General features: G+C 43.0%; 1 protein-coding gene across 1 annotated transcript in view; it reads left to right on the forward strand.

The window, feature by feature from the left end:
* Positions 1-749: 749 nt before the first annotated feature.
* The window catches only part of pld5 (phospholipase D family member 5), a 101,924-nt gene continuing 83,828 nt past the window's right edge, over positions 750-18,845 (forward strand). The window contains exons 1-2 of the mRNA XM_072580493.1: positions 750-1,056; positions 13,666-13,808. Of these exons, the coding sequence (XP_072436594.1) occupies positions 877-1,056; positions 13,666-13,808 (323 nt within the window). The 5' untranslated portion in view covers positions 750-876. The remainder of the gene's footprint in view (positions 1,057-13,665; positions 13,809-18,845) is intronic.

Genomic DNA, 18,845 nt, shown 5'->3' on the forward strand with positions numbered 1-18,845 from the left:
GATTGCCCTACTTTGGGGTAACCTAGCAACTCTACGAAGTTACAAAGACAGAAATGGCTGGAAAAGCTCAGCAGGTCTGGCAGCATCCATGGACAGAAATCAGAATTAACATTTCAGATCGAATGACGCATCCTCACAACTCTGCTTGCTTTACACTTGAGTTTCCCCTTATTGCCAAACCCATGGCTGTTGTTACTGATTGGAGCTGCTCAGTTGGCAGCTGAATTGACCACTTTGACAGTCAAATGATGTGCAGATTGGGTGGATTGGCCATGCTAAGTTATCCATAGTGTCCAGGGATGAGCAGGTTAGGAAGTTTAGCCATACTAAATTACCCATAGTGTCCAGGGATGAGCAGGTTAGGAAGTTTGGCCATACTAAATCGTCCATCTTATCCAGTGATGTCTTGGTCGGGTGGTTTGTCCATGCTAAATTGCCCACAGTGTCCAGGGATGTGCTGGTTAGGCGGATTGGACATGGGAAATTGCAGGGTTACAGGGGTAAGGCGGATCTGGGTGGGATGCTCTTTCAGAGGGTGGGTGTAGACTTGATGGGCGGAATGGCTTGATTCTCTGGATTCCAGCACGCCGTTGCTGAGGTGTGTGTGTGTGAGAGAGAGAGAGAGAGAGAGAGTGCTGCAGCCCCTTCCTCCTGCAGCTCACTGCACCAGACGCAGACAAACTGTGTGCCCCTCCCACCCGCCTTGTCCTGAGCTTTTCAGGCGCTGCTGCTGCTGCTGCGTCCAGCGGGATAACCATGATCTGCAGCAAGAGCAGCACCTGAGCTGTTCACCAATAATCTGTTACCTCCCACATCTCCTCCAGCTCGCACTCACACACGTGAAATTACAGCGCTGCCCAGGAGATTGATGCGAAGATGGAAGTGAAGCATGACCGACTGTCCGAGGAACCTTACGATCAGATGAAAGTGAAAATGGGACCGAGGGAGACGCCTCAGAATCCTGCCCGAGGGGCTTCTCCCAACTTGTACAGTACTGCAAAGAAAAAGGATTACACCGTCTCAGTCTATCTCAATAACAGGGGCAAGAGCGAGCATGTAAGCCGTGTGTGTTTCACCTGACCTTTTTTTTAGCAGTCAAGGCTTGAGGGGTGGATTGCAGGGGTAACAGATGGAGCTGGGTGGAGTGCTGCATGTTGGTTAAAGCAACTGTTATTACCATCCGCGCTTAACGGGAAACACACGGGGTGGGGAAAAACAGGGACAGATATCTCACGGGCGGCAAAGTTACAGATTCTCGACGCTTGACAGAGTGCCGAGAGCTGTTGCAGGCGGCACACAGCCCCCTCTGGGGCGAAGTTGCTCCTAAAATTTAACTTTCAGCAGCAACCAGGCGGCCTGGGGGGAGACAGTCTTTGGAGAACAAGGTGGCGTGGGCCAGCGACCGTGAGTTCCTGGGTACAGTCAGGACACACGGTGGGCAGTAAAGCTCACCCTCAGTTGGAATGAGTGGCATGTGAAACTCACCAAGTGGTGACAGAAGTATTGACCAGTGGGACATTTGGTGGCTTGCTGGATTGTAAGTGTGAACAGGAGATGGATGTTTTGCTGTCTTGGCATGCCATTGCCGGAGCTGAAACTGACAGTGAATTTCAGACAGTGAGGCAGCCCCAAACTCTGCAGTTCTGTTGGGTGAATCCCCAGGCTGTGGAACATCATCACCCTTCTCTGGTCCTATCTCAGACCGCCTGCCTCCCAAACTGTCACTGTGAGTCGCAGACCTGACTCTACCCTCTCCGTCAGTGAACGGCTCACCTGACACTCTGCTGCCTTTATCCCATTCCATATCGCGTTGCACATCATCTCAGTGTTCCCTGCTCGATACCGGCTCCTGCTTCCCTAACATCTCAAATTTAAAATCCTCGACACCCAGTTTGTTCTATTCAATCTTCAGCTATATATATATCCAGTTCTACACCTATCTGACCACCCAGATAGAGCAAGGGTCAGTGCCTGTGATTTCTCCATGTGTATGATCCCTACTCCAGACTGTCATATTAACAGAATGCCCAGACAGTTGTCTTTCACAGGGAGAGTGGAAATCACACGCTGATTTACCCTAATGCCCTGTCTGTGCTGACCCATCTGAAGAAACCAACAGAAAGGACACAAATAAAATGGTGATTTTGATTAAAAACGTCTTTCAAGATTTTTTTTAAAAAAGCTTTGTAATGCACTTTACAGACATTAGGACAAGTGATTCAAAACTAGGTCAAAGAAATGAGTTTGAAGGAGAACTTTGGGTTGGAATGGTTTCATACATGATGCCTATGTGTTTGAAAGCAGGAGCACCAATTGGACAAAAGGAGGACATGTGCAAATGTTCTGAGGAATAAATAATGATTGGGTGTGTCATAGGGCTGAGGGAGGTTACAGAGTTAGGGAGAGGCCAGACCATAGAGAGATTTTAACTTGGAGACATTGGAGGGCCAGTCAGTGTAGGTCAGGGGGAACTGAGAGAGGGTAGGTAACTGGAACGTGATGTGAAACAGAAAAGAAGCAGCAAAGTTACAGGTTGTTGAGGATGCAACTATGAGAATAGAGAATACTGTCAATGGCAGGGGTGATGGTTTGGGAAGCAGAGATGGTGGTAATACACAAATAGAAACAGTTGATTTTTGTTATTGACACGTTATGTGGTTCGAACTTCAGCTTAGGTCAAACTGAATATTGGAACTGGGAACAATCTTGTTCGGCTGAGGATATTAGTGGAGTTATTGGCAAGGACTTGGAGGGTTGTGACACAAGCTGAAACCAATGGAGCAGCTCAAAAACAGGAAAGCTAAATCCAAGACTAAATGTTGGATAAAAAGTGCCACAGCACAGAGCAATGGAGTGAGGGAGAAAGAGGAGAGGTAGCATTTGATGTTGTCAATATGAAAGTGAAGATTGACCTAGTGCTTGGAAATAACATCACCAAGGGAGAGCATGTAAATGAAGGGGAGGAGTATATTCATGAGGGTGTCAGTGATGGGAAAGATAGAAATGCTGGACACTGGCTACAATCAGGTAAAGGCAATGGTAGTCCAACTGAACCAGATAAGAGTCACTGTGTCAGATAATGTAATTAATTATAACAAAGGTTGCAAGGCATTTGAGAAGAAAAAGGAGGGATACTCCAACCCATTTGAATGGTCACAGGAAATGTTTTGTAACGTTGGTTTGGACCATTGAGCACCACTGCAAAGGTGGGAAGCAGAAACTGATCAGAGGGATTCAGACAGGTGATTCAGGAGAGATAGTGTACGCCTTGAAGACCACATGTTGGAGAGAAGGAAGAAGTTGGAGATGCTGGTACAGAGTTTTGTTTCTGAAGCAGCGAGGAACTGGATGGGGGCTTTGAAATGGAAGGGGCAGTACTTGAGAGGGAACCATTTATAGTGTCACCTGACATGGGCCAAGAAGGAAAATTAGATGATCATAAGACATTAGAGCAGAGGTAGTTCATTTGGATCATCAAGTCTGCTGTGCCATTCAATGAGATGATGACTGATCTAATAACCCTCCATTTTCCTGCCTTTTCCCTATAACCCTTGACTCCCTTTATGATTAAAAACCTGTCTATCTCTGCCTTAAATTCACTTCACTCAGGAAGTCAGTAGGAATGAATTTGAGGGAGCAGAAAGAAGGTTTTCTAGATGAGATGAGCTCAAGAAGAGAGATGAGAGAGACTAAAAAGGTAGAGACTGCAAGCCAATATTAAGGGGCCAGAGAGTGATTTGGATTAGTGGATAAAAGGAAAAGGTGGAAGTAGTGAAGACAGCTGGGGGAAATATGAAATCTATATTGATGCTGTTGCAGAAGTCCATGTGTGCACCCTAATGTGTGGGGTGCAAGGGGAGGAGAGGCAATTAAGAATATGTTTGGTAGGAGATTGTGTGTTTAAATTAAATCTGTTATCATCCCATTAGAGATCAAAGACTTTAAAGATAACAGATTTCCCAAACGTGTAAATAATTAAAATACTAGATTTCATGTTGTAAGGCTTGTGAAACACAAAGTAAAAAACACTTAGGTCAAATATTGGAGGAGCAAATGCAAATGCTGGAATCTGTACTGAAAACAATAAAATGCTGGAGATCAGTGGATCAGACAGCATCTATGGAGACAGCAAGATAATGTTTTGAATCTAAATTATTCTTCATCCTGTGTACGGCACGGTGACACAGTGGTTAGCACTGCTGCTTCACAGTGCCAGAGACCTGGGTTCAATTCCCTACCTCAGGCGACTGACTGTGTGGAGTTTGCACATTCTCTCTGTGTCTGTGTGTGTTTCCTCCCACAGTCCAAATATGTGCAGGTTATGTGAATTGACCATGCTAAATTACCTGTAGTGAAAGGGGTAAATGTAGGGGAAGGGGTTGTGGGTCAGTGTGGATTTGTTGGGCTGAAGGGCTTGTTTCTACACTAAGTAATCTAATCTAAATACAGAACTGATGTGAAGCATAGTATTATTAGTTATAATATTTAACAGGCAACTGACATATCAAAGTAAAGAAAAGATACTTTTGCACTTGTTAATTAACTCAGTTGAGATACACCTTGCAACTTCTACCACTGTGCGTTGTACTTCTGGCAGAATGTCACATTATAAGAGTAGTTTTCAGTGTTACTTCTATCTCTTTAGCTCTCCCTGCTCCACCAGGTTAAAACTACGGGTGTACTTTGAGAGCTTCAGTCTGAGACTTCCCGATCTCACTACCACCAACTAAGCCCACCTCGGCAAATCTTTGTTCCTTAAATCTCTCAAAGTCCTATCTTTTCTCTCCACTTCCTATCAAACAGTGAGTACAGGGTCCTACTTCTCCACAACAGCAACTGCTTTGATCCTGCACACTGTATTAATTGCTTTCCCTCTGTCTGTCTCACAGAGCAACTTTACTGTAAGTTACTGCATACAGATGTGAACACTGTCACTTAATTTAAACAGATTTCTGTTTGAGTTTCACTCCATGGCAACCAGACACTATGGGTCTGCTTCTGAGCTGCGATGCTTCAGTCCCCAATTAAACCTTTTATTAATGGAGACATTTTCAATCATAGACATCTTGTGAAGACTAGTGTTCATAACAAAAGAAACAGTATCACTACTTGAAACTGAAATCTATAAGCTTTGTTTATTGGCCGGTTCAGGAGCTGACAAATACGTCTGAATAAAGAAGTTGCTCTTTCAGAGATTTCAGACTGAACACAAACATGTCTCGTTAATTCGATGCATTAATGTATTAACATTCTGCGAACATCCAATCCCAGTTTATGGGATACGATTCATGAGCTTTGCTAAGCAGTGATGCGTATCGACCATATTTGACTTGACCACTTATTTTAGAGAGCTGCATGAAGCCTAGTTTATGCAGCAGTGTAGCCAAATGTTATAGGCACACTCTAGCAGAGTGGTTCTGTTATAAATCCAGTCCTCCAAAGGTTAATGATAGAGACATGAGTTCATGTCACATCATGAGACTTTGGGGATTTAAATTCAGTCAATTAAAAGAAAACTATATTTAGTAATGGTGATGGTAAAATACTAAATTTTTGTGAAAACAGAACTAATTCACTTTAGGCCATTTAGAACTTAACACCAGACCCACAGCAATTTAATTGAATCTTACATGCCCTCTGAACTATCCTAACAAGCTATTCAGTTGTGTCAGACTGTTACAAATAAAACATGGATTCCTGGGATCAACCCAGATACCAGACTTGACTCAGCTCAGTCAAACCCAGTTGAGTCCTCTGAGAGAGATATCCCACAGACTGGTCAAGCAGCAGTCAGTGGGATATTTCCTGGACTCCTCCATCTATGGAATTTGCTACCCAAAGTGCAGTGGATGCTGGGACAGTGAGTACATTTAAGGAGGAATTAGACCAATTTTTAATTGATAATGGGTAAAAGACAGGAAATTGGGGGTGAGGAGCATATCAGCCATGATTGAATGGCGGATCAGATTCAATGGGCTGAATGGCCTAATTCTGTTCCTATTCTTATGAACAATCACTGTCTCTTCTATCTGGTGGGACAGGATAGACCTGCCAGAGTGCTGGTATAGAGGGATACATTCGAGAGCTTTCTACTTGACATCGAATTTAGACCTTATGACTTGCATAGCATTGAGTCAAACAAGGACATAGAAGCCTCCTGCTGCTTAACACGTGCTGCCCTCTCTCAGCTGATGAATTCCCCCCCCCCCATTTTGAAAAAGCTCAGAGTAACAAGGGCACAGAATGTATTTTGGGTGTAGCACTTTAACACTCATCACCAAGAATGGCTTGGTAGCACCACTACTGACTGAGCTGCTCAGATCATGAAAGAAATGGTGATAGACTAGGCTTGTGGTTCATGGTGACCAGATATGAAGGAAGAAAACAACAGCTTAGATTTATACACTGCCTTTTAACATGGTGTGCATTCCAAAGCATTTAATAAGAGCGACAGCAATAAAAAAAAGTCCTGTGTGACTTTTGACATTGAGCCATAGAAGAAATCACAAAAGAAGTAGGCTTTAAGGAGCATCTTATAAGGGGAAGGATTTAGAGAGGTTTAGATTTGGAATTCTACAATCTATAAGCAAGACAGCTGAAAGCAAAGGGAGGGGAGATGAAAATCAGGAATATTTTGGAGGCCATAATCAGAAATGCAGAGATTACAAAAGCTTGCAGGGCGTGTGGTGGCTAGGCCATGCTGAGAGTCAACATTGAGACTGAAGATTTTAAACTTGAGGTGTTGTCAGATGGTGAACTACTGTAGTCCAGCAAGCACAGAAGTTGGGAATAAAATTTGGAGCAAGCTGTCATACAAACATGAGTCAGGAACAAGGGTAGGCCATTCAGCCCCTTGAGCCTGTGCTGTCATTCGAACAGATCATTGCTGATCTGTTTGTAACCTCCAATCCACATTCCCACCTATCCTGATAACCTTTCACCCCTTACATAGAAGAATCTATCTACCTCCACCTAAAAAATGTTTATGAACTCTGCTTCCACCAATGTTTCAGGAACAAAGTTCCAAAGGCTCACGTCCCTCAGAGAAAACAAAATTGCCTAATCTCTGTTTTAAATGGGGAATCCCTGTCTTAAAACAGTGGCACCTCGTTGTAGATCTCCCGCAAGAGGAGATATCCTCCCCATAGTCATCCTGTCAAGGTCTCTCCAGATGGTACATGTTTCAATCAATTTGCCTCTTACACTTTGAAACTCCAATAGATACGTGCCAAACCTGTCCCACCTTTCTTCAATAGACAACCACTCCCTTCCCAGGTATTTGCCTAGTAAACCTTCTCTGAACTGCTTTTAATGCACTTGTTGCCTTTCTATGATATGGATAAGTGTTTTTAAATGAACACTAGTTTATGTAAGGTGGAAATTGGGAAGCCAGATGGGAGTTTATTAAAGCAGTCATGTTTAGAAGTTGAAGAGGTATGAAGGAGAGTTTCAGCAGAAGGTGAGCTTTGGGAAGGTCAGAGACAAGTGATTCTCATCATCGTTAAGACCATATGACCATAAGCAAATAAGAACAGGAGTAGGCAGTTTGGCCCCTTGAGCATGCAATATCATGCAGTAGGATCATGGCTGATCCAAAATTCTTTGTGTCCACTTTCCTGCCTTTTTTCTGTAACCCTCTATTTCACTACTGATCAAGAATCTATGTCAGCCTTAAATATATTAAAGACTCTGCCCCCACGGCTCTTTGGCTTGAGATCGAAAGACTCCCAACTCTCTAAGAATAAATTCCTCCTCGTCTCAGTCTTGAATTAGTGCTCGTTAATTCTGCGATTTGTCCTTTCGTCCTAGACTGTCCCATGCAGGAAACATCCACTCAGCACTTTCTCCGTCAAGCCCCTTAAGAATCCTATATGTCTCAATGAGATCATCTCTCGTTCTTTTAAACTCCAGTGATCATTATCATTTGTGCTCTGCATGAAGGCAAGTCTTGTGCTGATGCTTCGTTCTGAGCTGTTTTACTCAACAGTTATTTATTTTTTAAGTGATGGTTGTTAATATCTTCCACTGTCCAGTAGTGCAAGGTCCGTCTCAAGTCCACCTTAGCCAAAACAGGTGTTGGACTGGTCCTGTTGGCGTTGTTCTGAAGCGCATGCTATCGAGCCAACTAAGCTAATCATCCCATCCCTGCCTCCAATAATACAGACATGAGAAGGGTTGGGCAGTCTTGTTGATGTTGTGGAAATGTGGTCATGAACTCAACCTAAGGACAAACAGAGCACTAAGATTGAAAGTGATCTGACTCAGTTAGGTGGGCAGGGAATGGAGTTTCAGGGGAAGCTGGATATTCCTGGTCGGGTTGTCATCCTGATACTGGTTTTGATTCAAGGTCAGATTCCAAAATGGCCAACGTCTTCCCAGAGGCAGGCAGTTGCTTCCTAGGTTCCCATCTAATGGAGCCTAGGAAGTGGGATCACCAATGGGAGATGTCAGTGCAATGTCTGGGTGCCAGCCCTACTGGCATAGATTGGTACTACTTGAGATGGGCATGAGATCATGAGGCTTAGAGGTAGGCGCTGTATCCCACTGGGCTCCCCTGTGGCTGCCCAATGGCTTCATGTTAGCTAGTGTTTAGTAGGAGGAAATGTCTGCTCCTTTAAGTGAAACTCCTTGGTCCAAAACGTATCTGTCTATAAATATAACTATAACAAATATCTGCAAGAGCAGCTGTTCCCCTCTGCTCACTATTACCTCTAGAGTTGCCAAAATTCTAACCTTAACCCTCTCCTACATCCCATCTCACTCTTGTTCTCTCTCATGGTTCAGCAATCGTCAGCTGTTTCATCCAGGACCTTGCTTCCATAACGTCAGAAAAGGGGATGTTCAGAATTCCATTTCTAGTTCCTCAGATAATGAATCAGTTCATACTCATAAGCATCAAGAACTGGGCAACATTGAGGCGTATTTGCCAGATATTGACCATTGCTGACAAGAGAGAATCCAACCAGCAACCCTTGATATTCAATTGCATCCCCATCACCAACCCCCATCATTATCATCATTCTGGGTGTTACATTGACTCGGAAAGAACTGGACCAGACCCACAAATACCTGAGCGACAGTGTTCCCTGTGTGTATTTGGAGTGAACTGCCACAGGACATGGTGGATGCAGATGCAGATACAGTTACAACATTTAAAAGATATTTTAACAGGTGCATGAATAGGAAAGATTTAGCGGATGTGGACCAAATGGAATTTAGTTTAGATTGGGAAACCTGGTTGGTGTGGACGAGTTGGACCGAAGGGTCTTTTTTCCCTGCTGTATGACTCTATATGATGCTGGTTTCAGGAGAGAAACTATCCATACCTGGGCTGGTATGGTTGACACTCCAGACCATATGAATAGGATTTCCTGTTAAGTGGCCAGGCAAACCCCTTGGTTGTAGCAAAACTGTTAGAATTATAGAAGGCTACTAACGTCTCAGAATAATTAGGAATGAGGAAAGAATGCTAGCCTTGCCATCTCAGGAAGAATTTGTTTGAAAAAGCCTCAGTACAAGAATTCCAAGACCCATAGTAAGCTTTCATTCCTGTCTCTGATGAAATCAGTGAACTGAAATATAGACCAAACAACTAACCTGGGACTTCTATTCAGCACAAGACTGCACCAAGCGATGTGTCATTGTGGAGCACTGCAATGTTTTTATTTTGAGTTTAATTTGCTCTGTGATATTTTTGGCACACTGATTAATATATTTGTGATTAAATTTTTCTCTAAGCTATCTTAACAAAGTGTGACAGTGCACTTAAAATAAATAGGTTCATGACTGTAGTAAAATGACACATTAACTAGTGTTAAGGTTCCATTTCATGGAAGGACATAACTCCTGAAAGGGAAAATTTCACTCTGTACCAGTTACAGGGAAATAATAAATGCATCTATTGTAAATAGATGTCTACTTCTTCATTGCAAATCATGACCAATGGAATACTTCACTCAAAGTATGTATCGTGGGAGTTCCACTAAATGATAGTCCTCTGTGTTACATCGAGTTTCTATTTCTCGGATTGAGTTTCTATGTAACTATGTAAAATAGTTTTGACATCTCCAGTCTTATTGTTGGGAAGAACTAAGAATAATTCTTGGCAGGTGAAAACATACCTGATTTCAAGAAGTGGTGAGAGTGGGTGATAAATGACATGAAAGAAAACATCAAAATTCACCTTGTAAGAGTCTACAGGAGTGATTCACTTGTCACATGCATTACTTTGAGAATTATTTTGCCTGGAAGAAAGCAAGTTTTCATATTTGTATGGAGAAAGTGAGGACTGCAGATGTTGGAGATCAGAGCTGAAAATGTGTTGCTGGAAAAGCGCAGCAGGTCAGGCAGCATTCAAAGAACAGGATTATTCCTGAAGAAGGGCTTATGCCCGAAACGTCGATTCTCCTGTTCCTTGAATGCTGCCTGACCACCTGCGCTTTTCCAGCAACACATTTTCAGCTTCATATTTGTATGTTCTGTTTCAATTAATGAACACCAAAAGATCCCTGGGGTAGCCTAAACCATCCATTTATGCTGCAGTTGTTGGCCAGTGGAAGAACATCAATGTGTTTGTAAAGTGTACAACAGTTTATTTGAATTCAAAGATACTTCTAAACTCCATTACACTTAAGAAGTCATTCTTGAGGCTTTGTGAACACAACCCACTCTTCAAAAGCAACATCAGAATGTGTTGTCTATTGCTGAATTACCCAATTGTTTGCAAAAGTATTTGTTCTCCTTCATTTTTCTTTCCTGAAGCGGCAGAAAGCATTGTTGGATGATTAATAATGGAAAAAGGCTGATCTGAAACAGATTTAATAGTTTGCAAACCACCTCTCTCATAAAACCACTATTGAACAGTTGGCATCTGTCTCTTGGAGAGTCATAAGGACATTTATCTGTATTTGAGAAAAGATGCTTGCTGTTGAAGCTTTTCAATCAGCACTCATCAGGACAAATGCAAGAATGCCAAATTTCAAAGTGAGTACTGTTTATCCAGCATAAGAAAAGGATGCTGATTAATTGGCAAATTGACTAAGTGGTCAAGATGCTGCCATGAAGAATGCACAAAGGAACTGTTATCTCCCATGCTTTTGTTGATTTCAAGAAAAGTGTAATGTTTCTTGAAGATAAATATTTGCAACTTCCAGCAAGTTTTGATCAGTCAGCATCCTTTTGGTAGACAGTGTAAATTGTTACTCTTGCTTTTGAAACTTGGTATTCTTGCATCTGTTCTGATTAGTGAAAGATGAAAAGCTGCAACAGCATGTCTCTATTTAGGAATGATCACTGAGTGAGGTAATTAATGTTTGCAGTCATCAGTGTTTCTTGAATTTTCTTTGTGAGTGCATAAGCAAGAGGATTAGAGTTCAGAAAAAGGAAGCAAAATTGTTAAATTGTCACGTAGAAGTATGAAATAATTAGATGGCTTCAAATATTTGTGAGCTTAACGTAAGATGTACCTTTCATATGTTAACAAATTTTTAGTTTTTGATATGTTTATGTTGCCAGTTGACTTTAAATAATTTTACGTTTGTGTAAGTACTGTACAGTGGTGCACAGTAACAGATAGATGATATGTTCAGAAGGCATATCACAAGATAGCATGGCTGGGACATTACAGGGCAATGAATGAGTGGCTGAGGAGACTGTGCTGACTTGCTACTCAGAAGGAATAACAACATTTTCTCATACAAAGGGTAGTAAAAATATGTTGTGTAGCAATCCCCCAATCCAGCCAAAGGATATGACATTTACATGAGGGTATTATGAAGCAAAGGCAGGTGAATTGAGATGAAGTACACAACAACCATTATTTAAATGAATAGCAGGTTGCCCAAGGGCATGAATAGGCTCTTCATGGTCTTCAAGTTCTTATGTAGAAGTTAGATTGGATCCATAGAAATCAAAAAAGTGATGCTTTTTTCAATTTATTTTTCACCTTTCTCAAAAACATGCTGGATATGATTCCACAGATTCCATCAATCGTCCATTACCTCAGTCAGTGATTGCTCTTAAAATAGAACAATCACACTCCCAACATGTAGCAAAGATTTCAATGATGGAAATTTCAGCTTTATTAAGCAGCTGCCATATACCCCGTGTGGACCTCCAAGTGGTGGAACTATAGACTAGCCCCTAAATAAATGATAGGTTATATATATGAGCCAGGGGGATGTAATACTGCTTTAGCCTGTCCGACCATATACATGCTTTTTTCCCAGTTATCCCTGTGTGTTAGTGAGTGGTAAGACCATCGGTTGATTTCTTTTTTCCCCACCTTACCCTCCCACTGCCCCATCCCTGTCCTTGAGACTGCAAGGTCAGTTGTACGATCTCTACTGTAGCTTGGGTTGATATCAGTACAAACTGAAATTGAACTTGGGACCCTACCTATATAATGTGCTAATTCTAACACTGGATCCCTGAACCACCATTTTGTGCTGGAAGACTCTTTGAGATTATGCTCCAAAGGTTTGCTGTGTAGCAGATGAAACATTTTGCTGAAATAACTACAGAAGGTAGAGTATTTAGTTCATGAGCTTAATACTCCATATCTTCACAAATTTGTTATAAGCCACCATTAAAAACTTAGTTGGTTTTAAGTTAATCACCTCAGTAAAATGATTATGCCTTTTCCGACCTTCAAAAGTACAGAATTGAACCAAGATGTGGTCTGTTTTTCTGTGTAATAGAATGGGGTTGTATCTTTGACATTAAATATGGAAACCTCCTTGGAAAACCAAGACTAAATAAAGGCAACAAAAACAAATTGCTGGAAAAGCTCAGCAGGTCTGGCAGCATCTGTGAAGAGAAAACAGATGGTGTTTCAGAACTGAGGAAGGCTCACTGGACCCGAAATCTGATTTCTCTGCACAGATGCTGCCAGACCTGCTGAGCTTTTCCAACAATTTCTGTTTTTGTTTCTGATTAATGGCATCCGGGGATTCTTATGGGCTTTACTGCATTAAGGCAACGTGGAAGTCAATGGCGGAATCTAGTAGGGGGCCTGAGTAACATTGGCTGTGAAGATATTTATGTTAAAAGTAGAGAAATCTTAACATCAGGAATATCTTGCTGCATTTCTTATGTTTTTGATGAGCAGCGTGGCTAGTTACTCATCAATTTTAATTTTCCTCTTGTCTGCCATGTTCAAAGCTAATGTCAGGAACTGTGCAGGACAGCTGTGGACTGAAGGTGCTTATCCAAGTGCATGATGGACTTCTAAGGATGGAAAGAACGTGTGGGATGCGGTCTTTTGGTGGAAAATCTGCTGAGTTATGAGTTTCTGCAGGAACACTATAGTACAAAGGGCTACAATTGGGCATAGGGCATGGGGTGGGTGATTAATGAGGTGCATTTGGCAAGATACAGCGAGAAATCCCACTGAGCATGAAACTCATTTGCGAAAATCTCCACACAACTGGCACGTGGCCAAAAAACGTTTGATTCAGCCCAATAGTTTTTGAATCACTTTGGCTTATTTAAGCATGTACTTTCCTTCAGGAGATCATAATGGGTGTGGTAAATTTGCACACGAGCCAAGTGGCTGACCTCTGCCATTCTTTGCTTCCTTATCTTCTTCTAACTGAAATTAATAGTTGAAAAAATCCATCGAACTGAACCAATACTCATGCGAATGCTTTGTTTTCACCACTTTAGTCGCAGCAGAAGTGCATCGTGGGTTTTGCCCTTGTATGCTGTTTCGCTATCTCTGTCGCTCTGATATTTTCAGCTGTGGATATTCCAGGCAGCGGCAATGACATGGAAGACATTACCGAGGACAACTGCAATAGGAATTGTCGGTAAGAATGAGTTTATTTGAGATAAGCTCATTGATATCTTGCCCTCTAATTATCCTCCTCTTTCCTCACCCCCAACACCAGAGTCACAATATGTAGATACATCTGGGTTTGGCCCCAGACCTTTTGGCAGTCATCCAAATGGTACACTTTCATGAATGGGAATCTACCATCCTGACTTGGAAATGTTCCTACTGTGGCACTCGGTCAGAATCTAGGAACTCCCTCCCTGTTGGCATTGTGGGCATACCTAAAACAAATGGACTGCAGTGGTTCAAGAAGGCAGCTCATTACCACCTTTTAAGGAAACTAGGGATGGGCAATGAATGCTGGCCTAGCCAACGATGCCCATTTCCTTTTGAATGAGTTTTTAAAAACTTGATAAGTATTACAGTCGAGCCTGTCCCTCTGCTCTGTGGGCCAGGATTCAGGCTGGGGAGAGATGGTGGTCATAAACGAGCCACTGTACATTATTCTCAATCGTCAGACTCATGCGAGTTCAGACCAATTAAAGCCCAACTGATGCAGCCATAATTGAAGGATGATAAAACAGCATGGGCCAGAAGGTTTCCGGCCAAGTGGCTCAGTATCACACTGGGCAGGAAAGTGTAGCCACAGAGCCAGCTGTGTGTTCCTTCCTTTCTCCTGTGCGATTGATGCAGGTTCGGTTTGTATTGAACTCTTGCCAACTGTCCATAACCTCTTTGAACAGCTGGGATGTGCCAGGAAGGTTTCGTGATGAAATGTTTCCCTCTGTGTTTGCTGACCTGTTTTGATTCTATGGATTTTTTTTAAAACTTCGCTTGCTGAATGTCAACAGTAGCATTCAATGAGTTGCTAAAGCACCCTTGTGTTGTAACAGATCAGATACTCCAGATACACTGATCTGGGTAGAACAGGCTGCTTGATATTGTGAAAAATGGGACATGATAGATAGAAGTATGCAGGGCTTAATGTTATGCTGTGGCAAGGGGCACATTCACCTGTTGGAATCCAGTTGGAATCCCACTTTATCCAATTCTGGGAGCCCTGATGGGACTACTGGTCTGATAGGTAGGTAGCTGCCCCATCACAGAGTCACTTCTAACAGTTGATGCTTTGCTAGGGGATCAGTTGTTTGTCTGTATTGGTATTGTAACAGGCCGATCAAAAATCTGTCTATCTCTGGTTTAAAGTTACTGCTGGAGCTAGGGGATATAGCACTTCTGTGGAAGGGAATTCCACACCTTGTGTATTGCCTTTGTACATTCCAGGTAATACAAGTCTCCTTTATGAAAGTTAACAAGAAGTGGACAGGGCGGGAGTGCTGTCTAAGTTGACATTTGGAGCAGAGCTCTCGACAGAACACCTCAGTGGCTTGCCTTGACATTAGCAGTTGTAATCATTAGAATCATAGAATCCCTATAATGTGGAAACAGGCCCTTTGGCCCATCAAGTCCACACCGACTCTCCTAAGAGTAACCCACCCAGATCCACTTCCCTACCCCTATTGTTCTATATTTACCCCTGACTAATGCACCTAGCCTATACCTCTGTAAACACTATGGGCCATTTCGCTTGGCCAATTCACCTAACCTGCACATCTTTGGATGGTAGGAGGAAACCAGAGCACCCAGAGAAAACTCACGCAGACAATGGGACAATGTGCAAACTCCATACAGTCATCCAAGGCTGGAATTGAACCCGAGTACCTGGTACTGTGATGCAGCAGTGCTAACCATTGAGCCACCGTGCCACCCATTAATTCAGACATGTTCATCCTAATTGGCCTCTGTGGGACTGTGGGAGTCATTAGGCTTCAGTAAATGTTGACTGACCGTCTAACCCCATTAGTGGAGACTGTGAAGTCGAGTGAAGGGACAATCAGGAGTTGGAGCACATGAAGGCAGGAGACTAGTGGAAATTAGGAGCAAAGAGAATGATACTTCTCCAGTTCAAGGTGAGAGCAGGAAACATTATCAATATGGTGATCACTGTTCCGGAAAAAGAAGTGGGGAGGTGGTCTCAGTTAGACCGATGTAAAAGAAGTAGTGCCACAAAATGGCGGACATAGCGGGGACCCATGTGGGTAACCATAGAAATGTCTTTATGGTGCATGGAGTTGAAAGACTGACCTGAGGATTGGTTGAGCCTGATAATTGATGGATTCTGTTTGAGCCTCTATTCAAGGAAGATTTGGAGAGCTCTCTGACTTTCCTGGTGGGGACTAGATATGTAGAAGGATTGGACATCCATGGTGGAAACAAGATGGTTTGAACCAAGAAATCCGCCCTGTTACGGCGTTTGAGGGCAGCAATAGAGCCTCAGATGTAGGCAGGAAAAGACTGGACCAGGTGGAGGTTGAAACAGGAAGCGATCAGTTCTGTGTGGCAGGAACGTGGTGAAGCACTGGCAGTTTTGGAATGGAGGTGGAAATGAAATGTTCGGGGAGCGAGAACTTTAGAAGTTTGGAGGGAAGATCTCTGGAGGTGATGATATGAGGGACATTTCTGGAAACAGTGGCATGATATTTGGTGATGGGATGAGTCTTGGTTCAGGGAGCAGTGGGAGTGGTTTCAGAGAACTGGTATTAGGCCTTTGCTAGGGACAGCTCAGTATACGAGACAACAAGGACACCACCCACCAATAAGACTCAAGCCTTATTCCAACTCTAACTTTCAACGAGTTCTGAAAAAGGCTTCTGTCTTCATAGATGCTGCCTAATGTGCTTTAGTATTTTGAGCATCTTTTGCTTTTTTTAATTATTAAAGCTGCTTCTGGTGTTTTAAGCAGCTTTCCCTTCATTTATTTCCTCGGCCATAGGAATCCTTGAGTCTGTTTGAAATGTCCCAGTGGAGCTGCCTGCAGGGGGGTAACGGGACAGTTGTGAATCTGTTAGTGGGAGTCCCATCTGCCGCACTCTGGATTCAAAACCCAAGACTCATATCTGCAGATTGATGGCTCTAAAAGACTTGTGCTCGTGTAAAGAAAACCCTCCTTATTAAGTGAATCGTGCTGCTGTGTGAACAATGCTAATGAATCTGACTGTAGAGCCTGCCAGATTAGATTTATAGATTGGCAATGCGCCTGAATAATGCAATTATCCAAACAGGCATGAAATGTAACCTGTGAGCTCCATTGCCAAGACTAAGACTACAGGCACCCCCCCCCCCCAACCCTCCCCCACCGCCCAAAAAATTAGCTTTTACACTATTAAAGAATCACAACAGCCTGATCATTTATGATTGTTTCAAAAATTAAACTAGAGGTCTTATAGCTGATTTCATCCCTGACTGTTTTTGTGGAGGTGAGCAGAGATTGGAATTAGACAGTCAGCTGCTGCTCCAGAATGAGAGCTGAGCAATGGTGGGCTGCATGGTGGCTCAGTGGTTAGCACTGCTGCCTCACAGTACCAGGGTCCTAGGCTCGATTCCAGCCTTGGGTGACTGTCTGTGTGGAGTTTGCACATTCTCCCCGTGTCTGTGTGGGTTTCCTCTGGGTGCTCCGGTTTCCTCCCACAGTCCAGCGATGTGCAGATCATGTGAATTGGCCAGGCTAAATTGCCCAGACTGCTAGGTGTATCAGTCAGAGCCTTGAGTCTGGATTGCCATGCTGCTCACGTGAAGGAACCCAATCGGGAATCAGATTGCAGCACTTGGCCTGAGAAACTGAACGATCTTCATTTCTATAGCACCCCTCTGTGGCCTTTGAACATCGCATGGTGTGGAAGTGCTTTTAAAGTGTGGCCATTACTGTAACATACATAGTATAGGAAATTTCCAGCCAGAAAAGCAAGGGAAGCAGGTCCAAGGGAGTACGACAACCTGAACATTCCCCTGCAAGCCACTCACTGTCCCTCCATGCAACTATATCGCAAATCCTTTACCGTCACTGGGTCAAATTCCTGGAACTTTGTTCTCAACAGCACTGTCGATCTCTCTACAACTCAAGACTGCAGCACCTTCAGAAGGAAGTTCATTTGATTCTGGATGGGCGAGAAGGCTAATGGGCTGTTATCCTTTATTATGAGAGGAGTTGATCATAAAAGCAATTATGTTGTGCATCAGTTATACGTGGCAATGGCGAGACCACATCTTGAATACTATGTGCAGTATTAAGGAAGGATGTAAATTCATTCAGAGGAGGTTTATTCATCTGGAATGAGTAAGTTGTTTAATGGGGAAAGATTTGAACAGGCTAGGCTTGTTTGCTCCGGAGTATAGAAGTGAGGGGAATGAACTGATTGAAATGTACAAAATTCTTGAGAAGGCAGATGTGGAAAGGATGCTGACGCTTATGGATCAGTCCTGAACCAGGGGACATGAGGTTAAGGGTCACACCTTGAGGACACATGTGTCAGGAAAGTGTTACTCTCTATTAGAGGGTTGTGTTACTTTGTCAGTCTCCAAAGTTGGTGGAGATAGTCATAGAATAATTTTAAGGCAGAGGCAAATAGACAGGGGAATCCAAGGTTTTCAGAGGTTGATATGGAATTTGGTAGATATGGATATTTGGAATTCAGAAGACAAACAGGCCAGCCTGACCTTATTGAATGGTGAAGCTGGCTTGACGGGCTGAATGGCCTCCTTCTGTCTTTGAGTCGTATGTTCACATGTATGTTTGCAATTGCTGGTCTGGCCACTGATGCTCACATCTCCTGAAAGATTAAAAATGTGGAAGCCAATTTGTGCACAGCAAGTTCCCACCAATAGTAATGTGGTGATAACCAGATTTGTCTCAGCTTTAATAATATTGATTTGAAGGTAAAATATTGGCCAGAACACTGGCTAGTTCTCCCTTGCTTTTCTTCCAAATGGTGATCTAGGAGAACTGCTGCAGCTTCTGGTGCCACAAAAGGTGTTTCTAAAAGCAAATGAACCTTTTGCATTCTCCATCTGCTCCTGTTCAGATCAGCCCAGTGAAGGAAATTCATAGCTGCTTCCCGCTTGGATCATTTGGCAAAATAGTGGTGGGCACCTGATAATATGCATGGGTGAAACCAACTTTGGATGGGTGTCAGAGTCAGAAATTCAGAAGAGCAGTTGGGAAATGGTCTGTTCC

This window comes from Chiloscyllium punctatum, chromosome 11 (assembly GCF_047496795.1).
Source record: "Chiloscyllium punctatum isolate Juve2018m chromosome 11, sChiPun1.3, whole genome shotgun sequence".
Taxonomy (NCBI): Eukaryota; Metazoa; Chordata; class Chondrichthyes; order Orectolobiformes; family Hemiscylliidae; genus Chiloscyllium; species Chiloscyllium punctatum.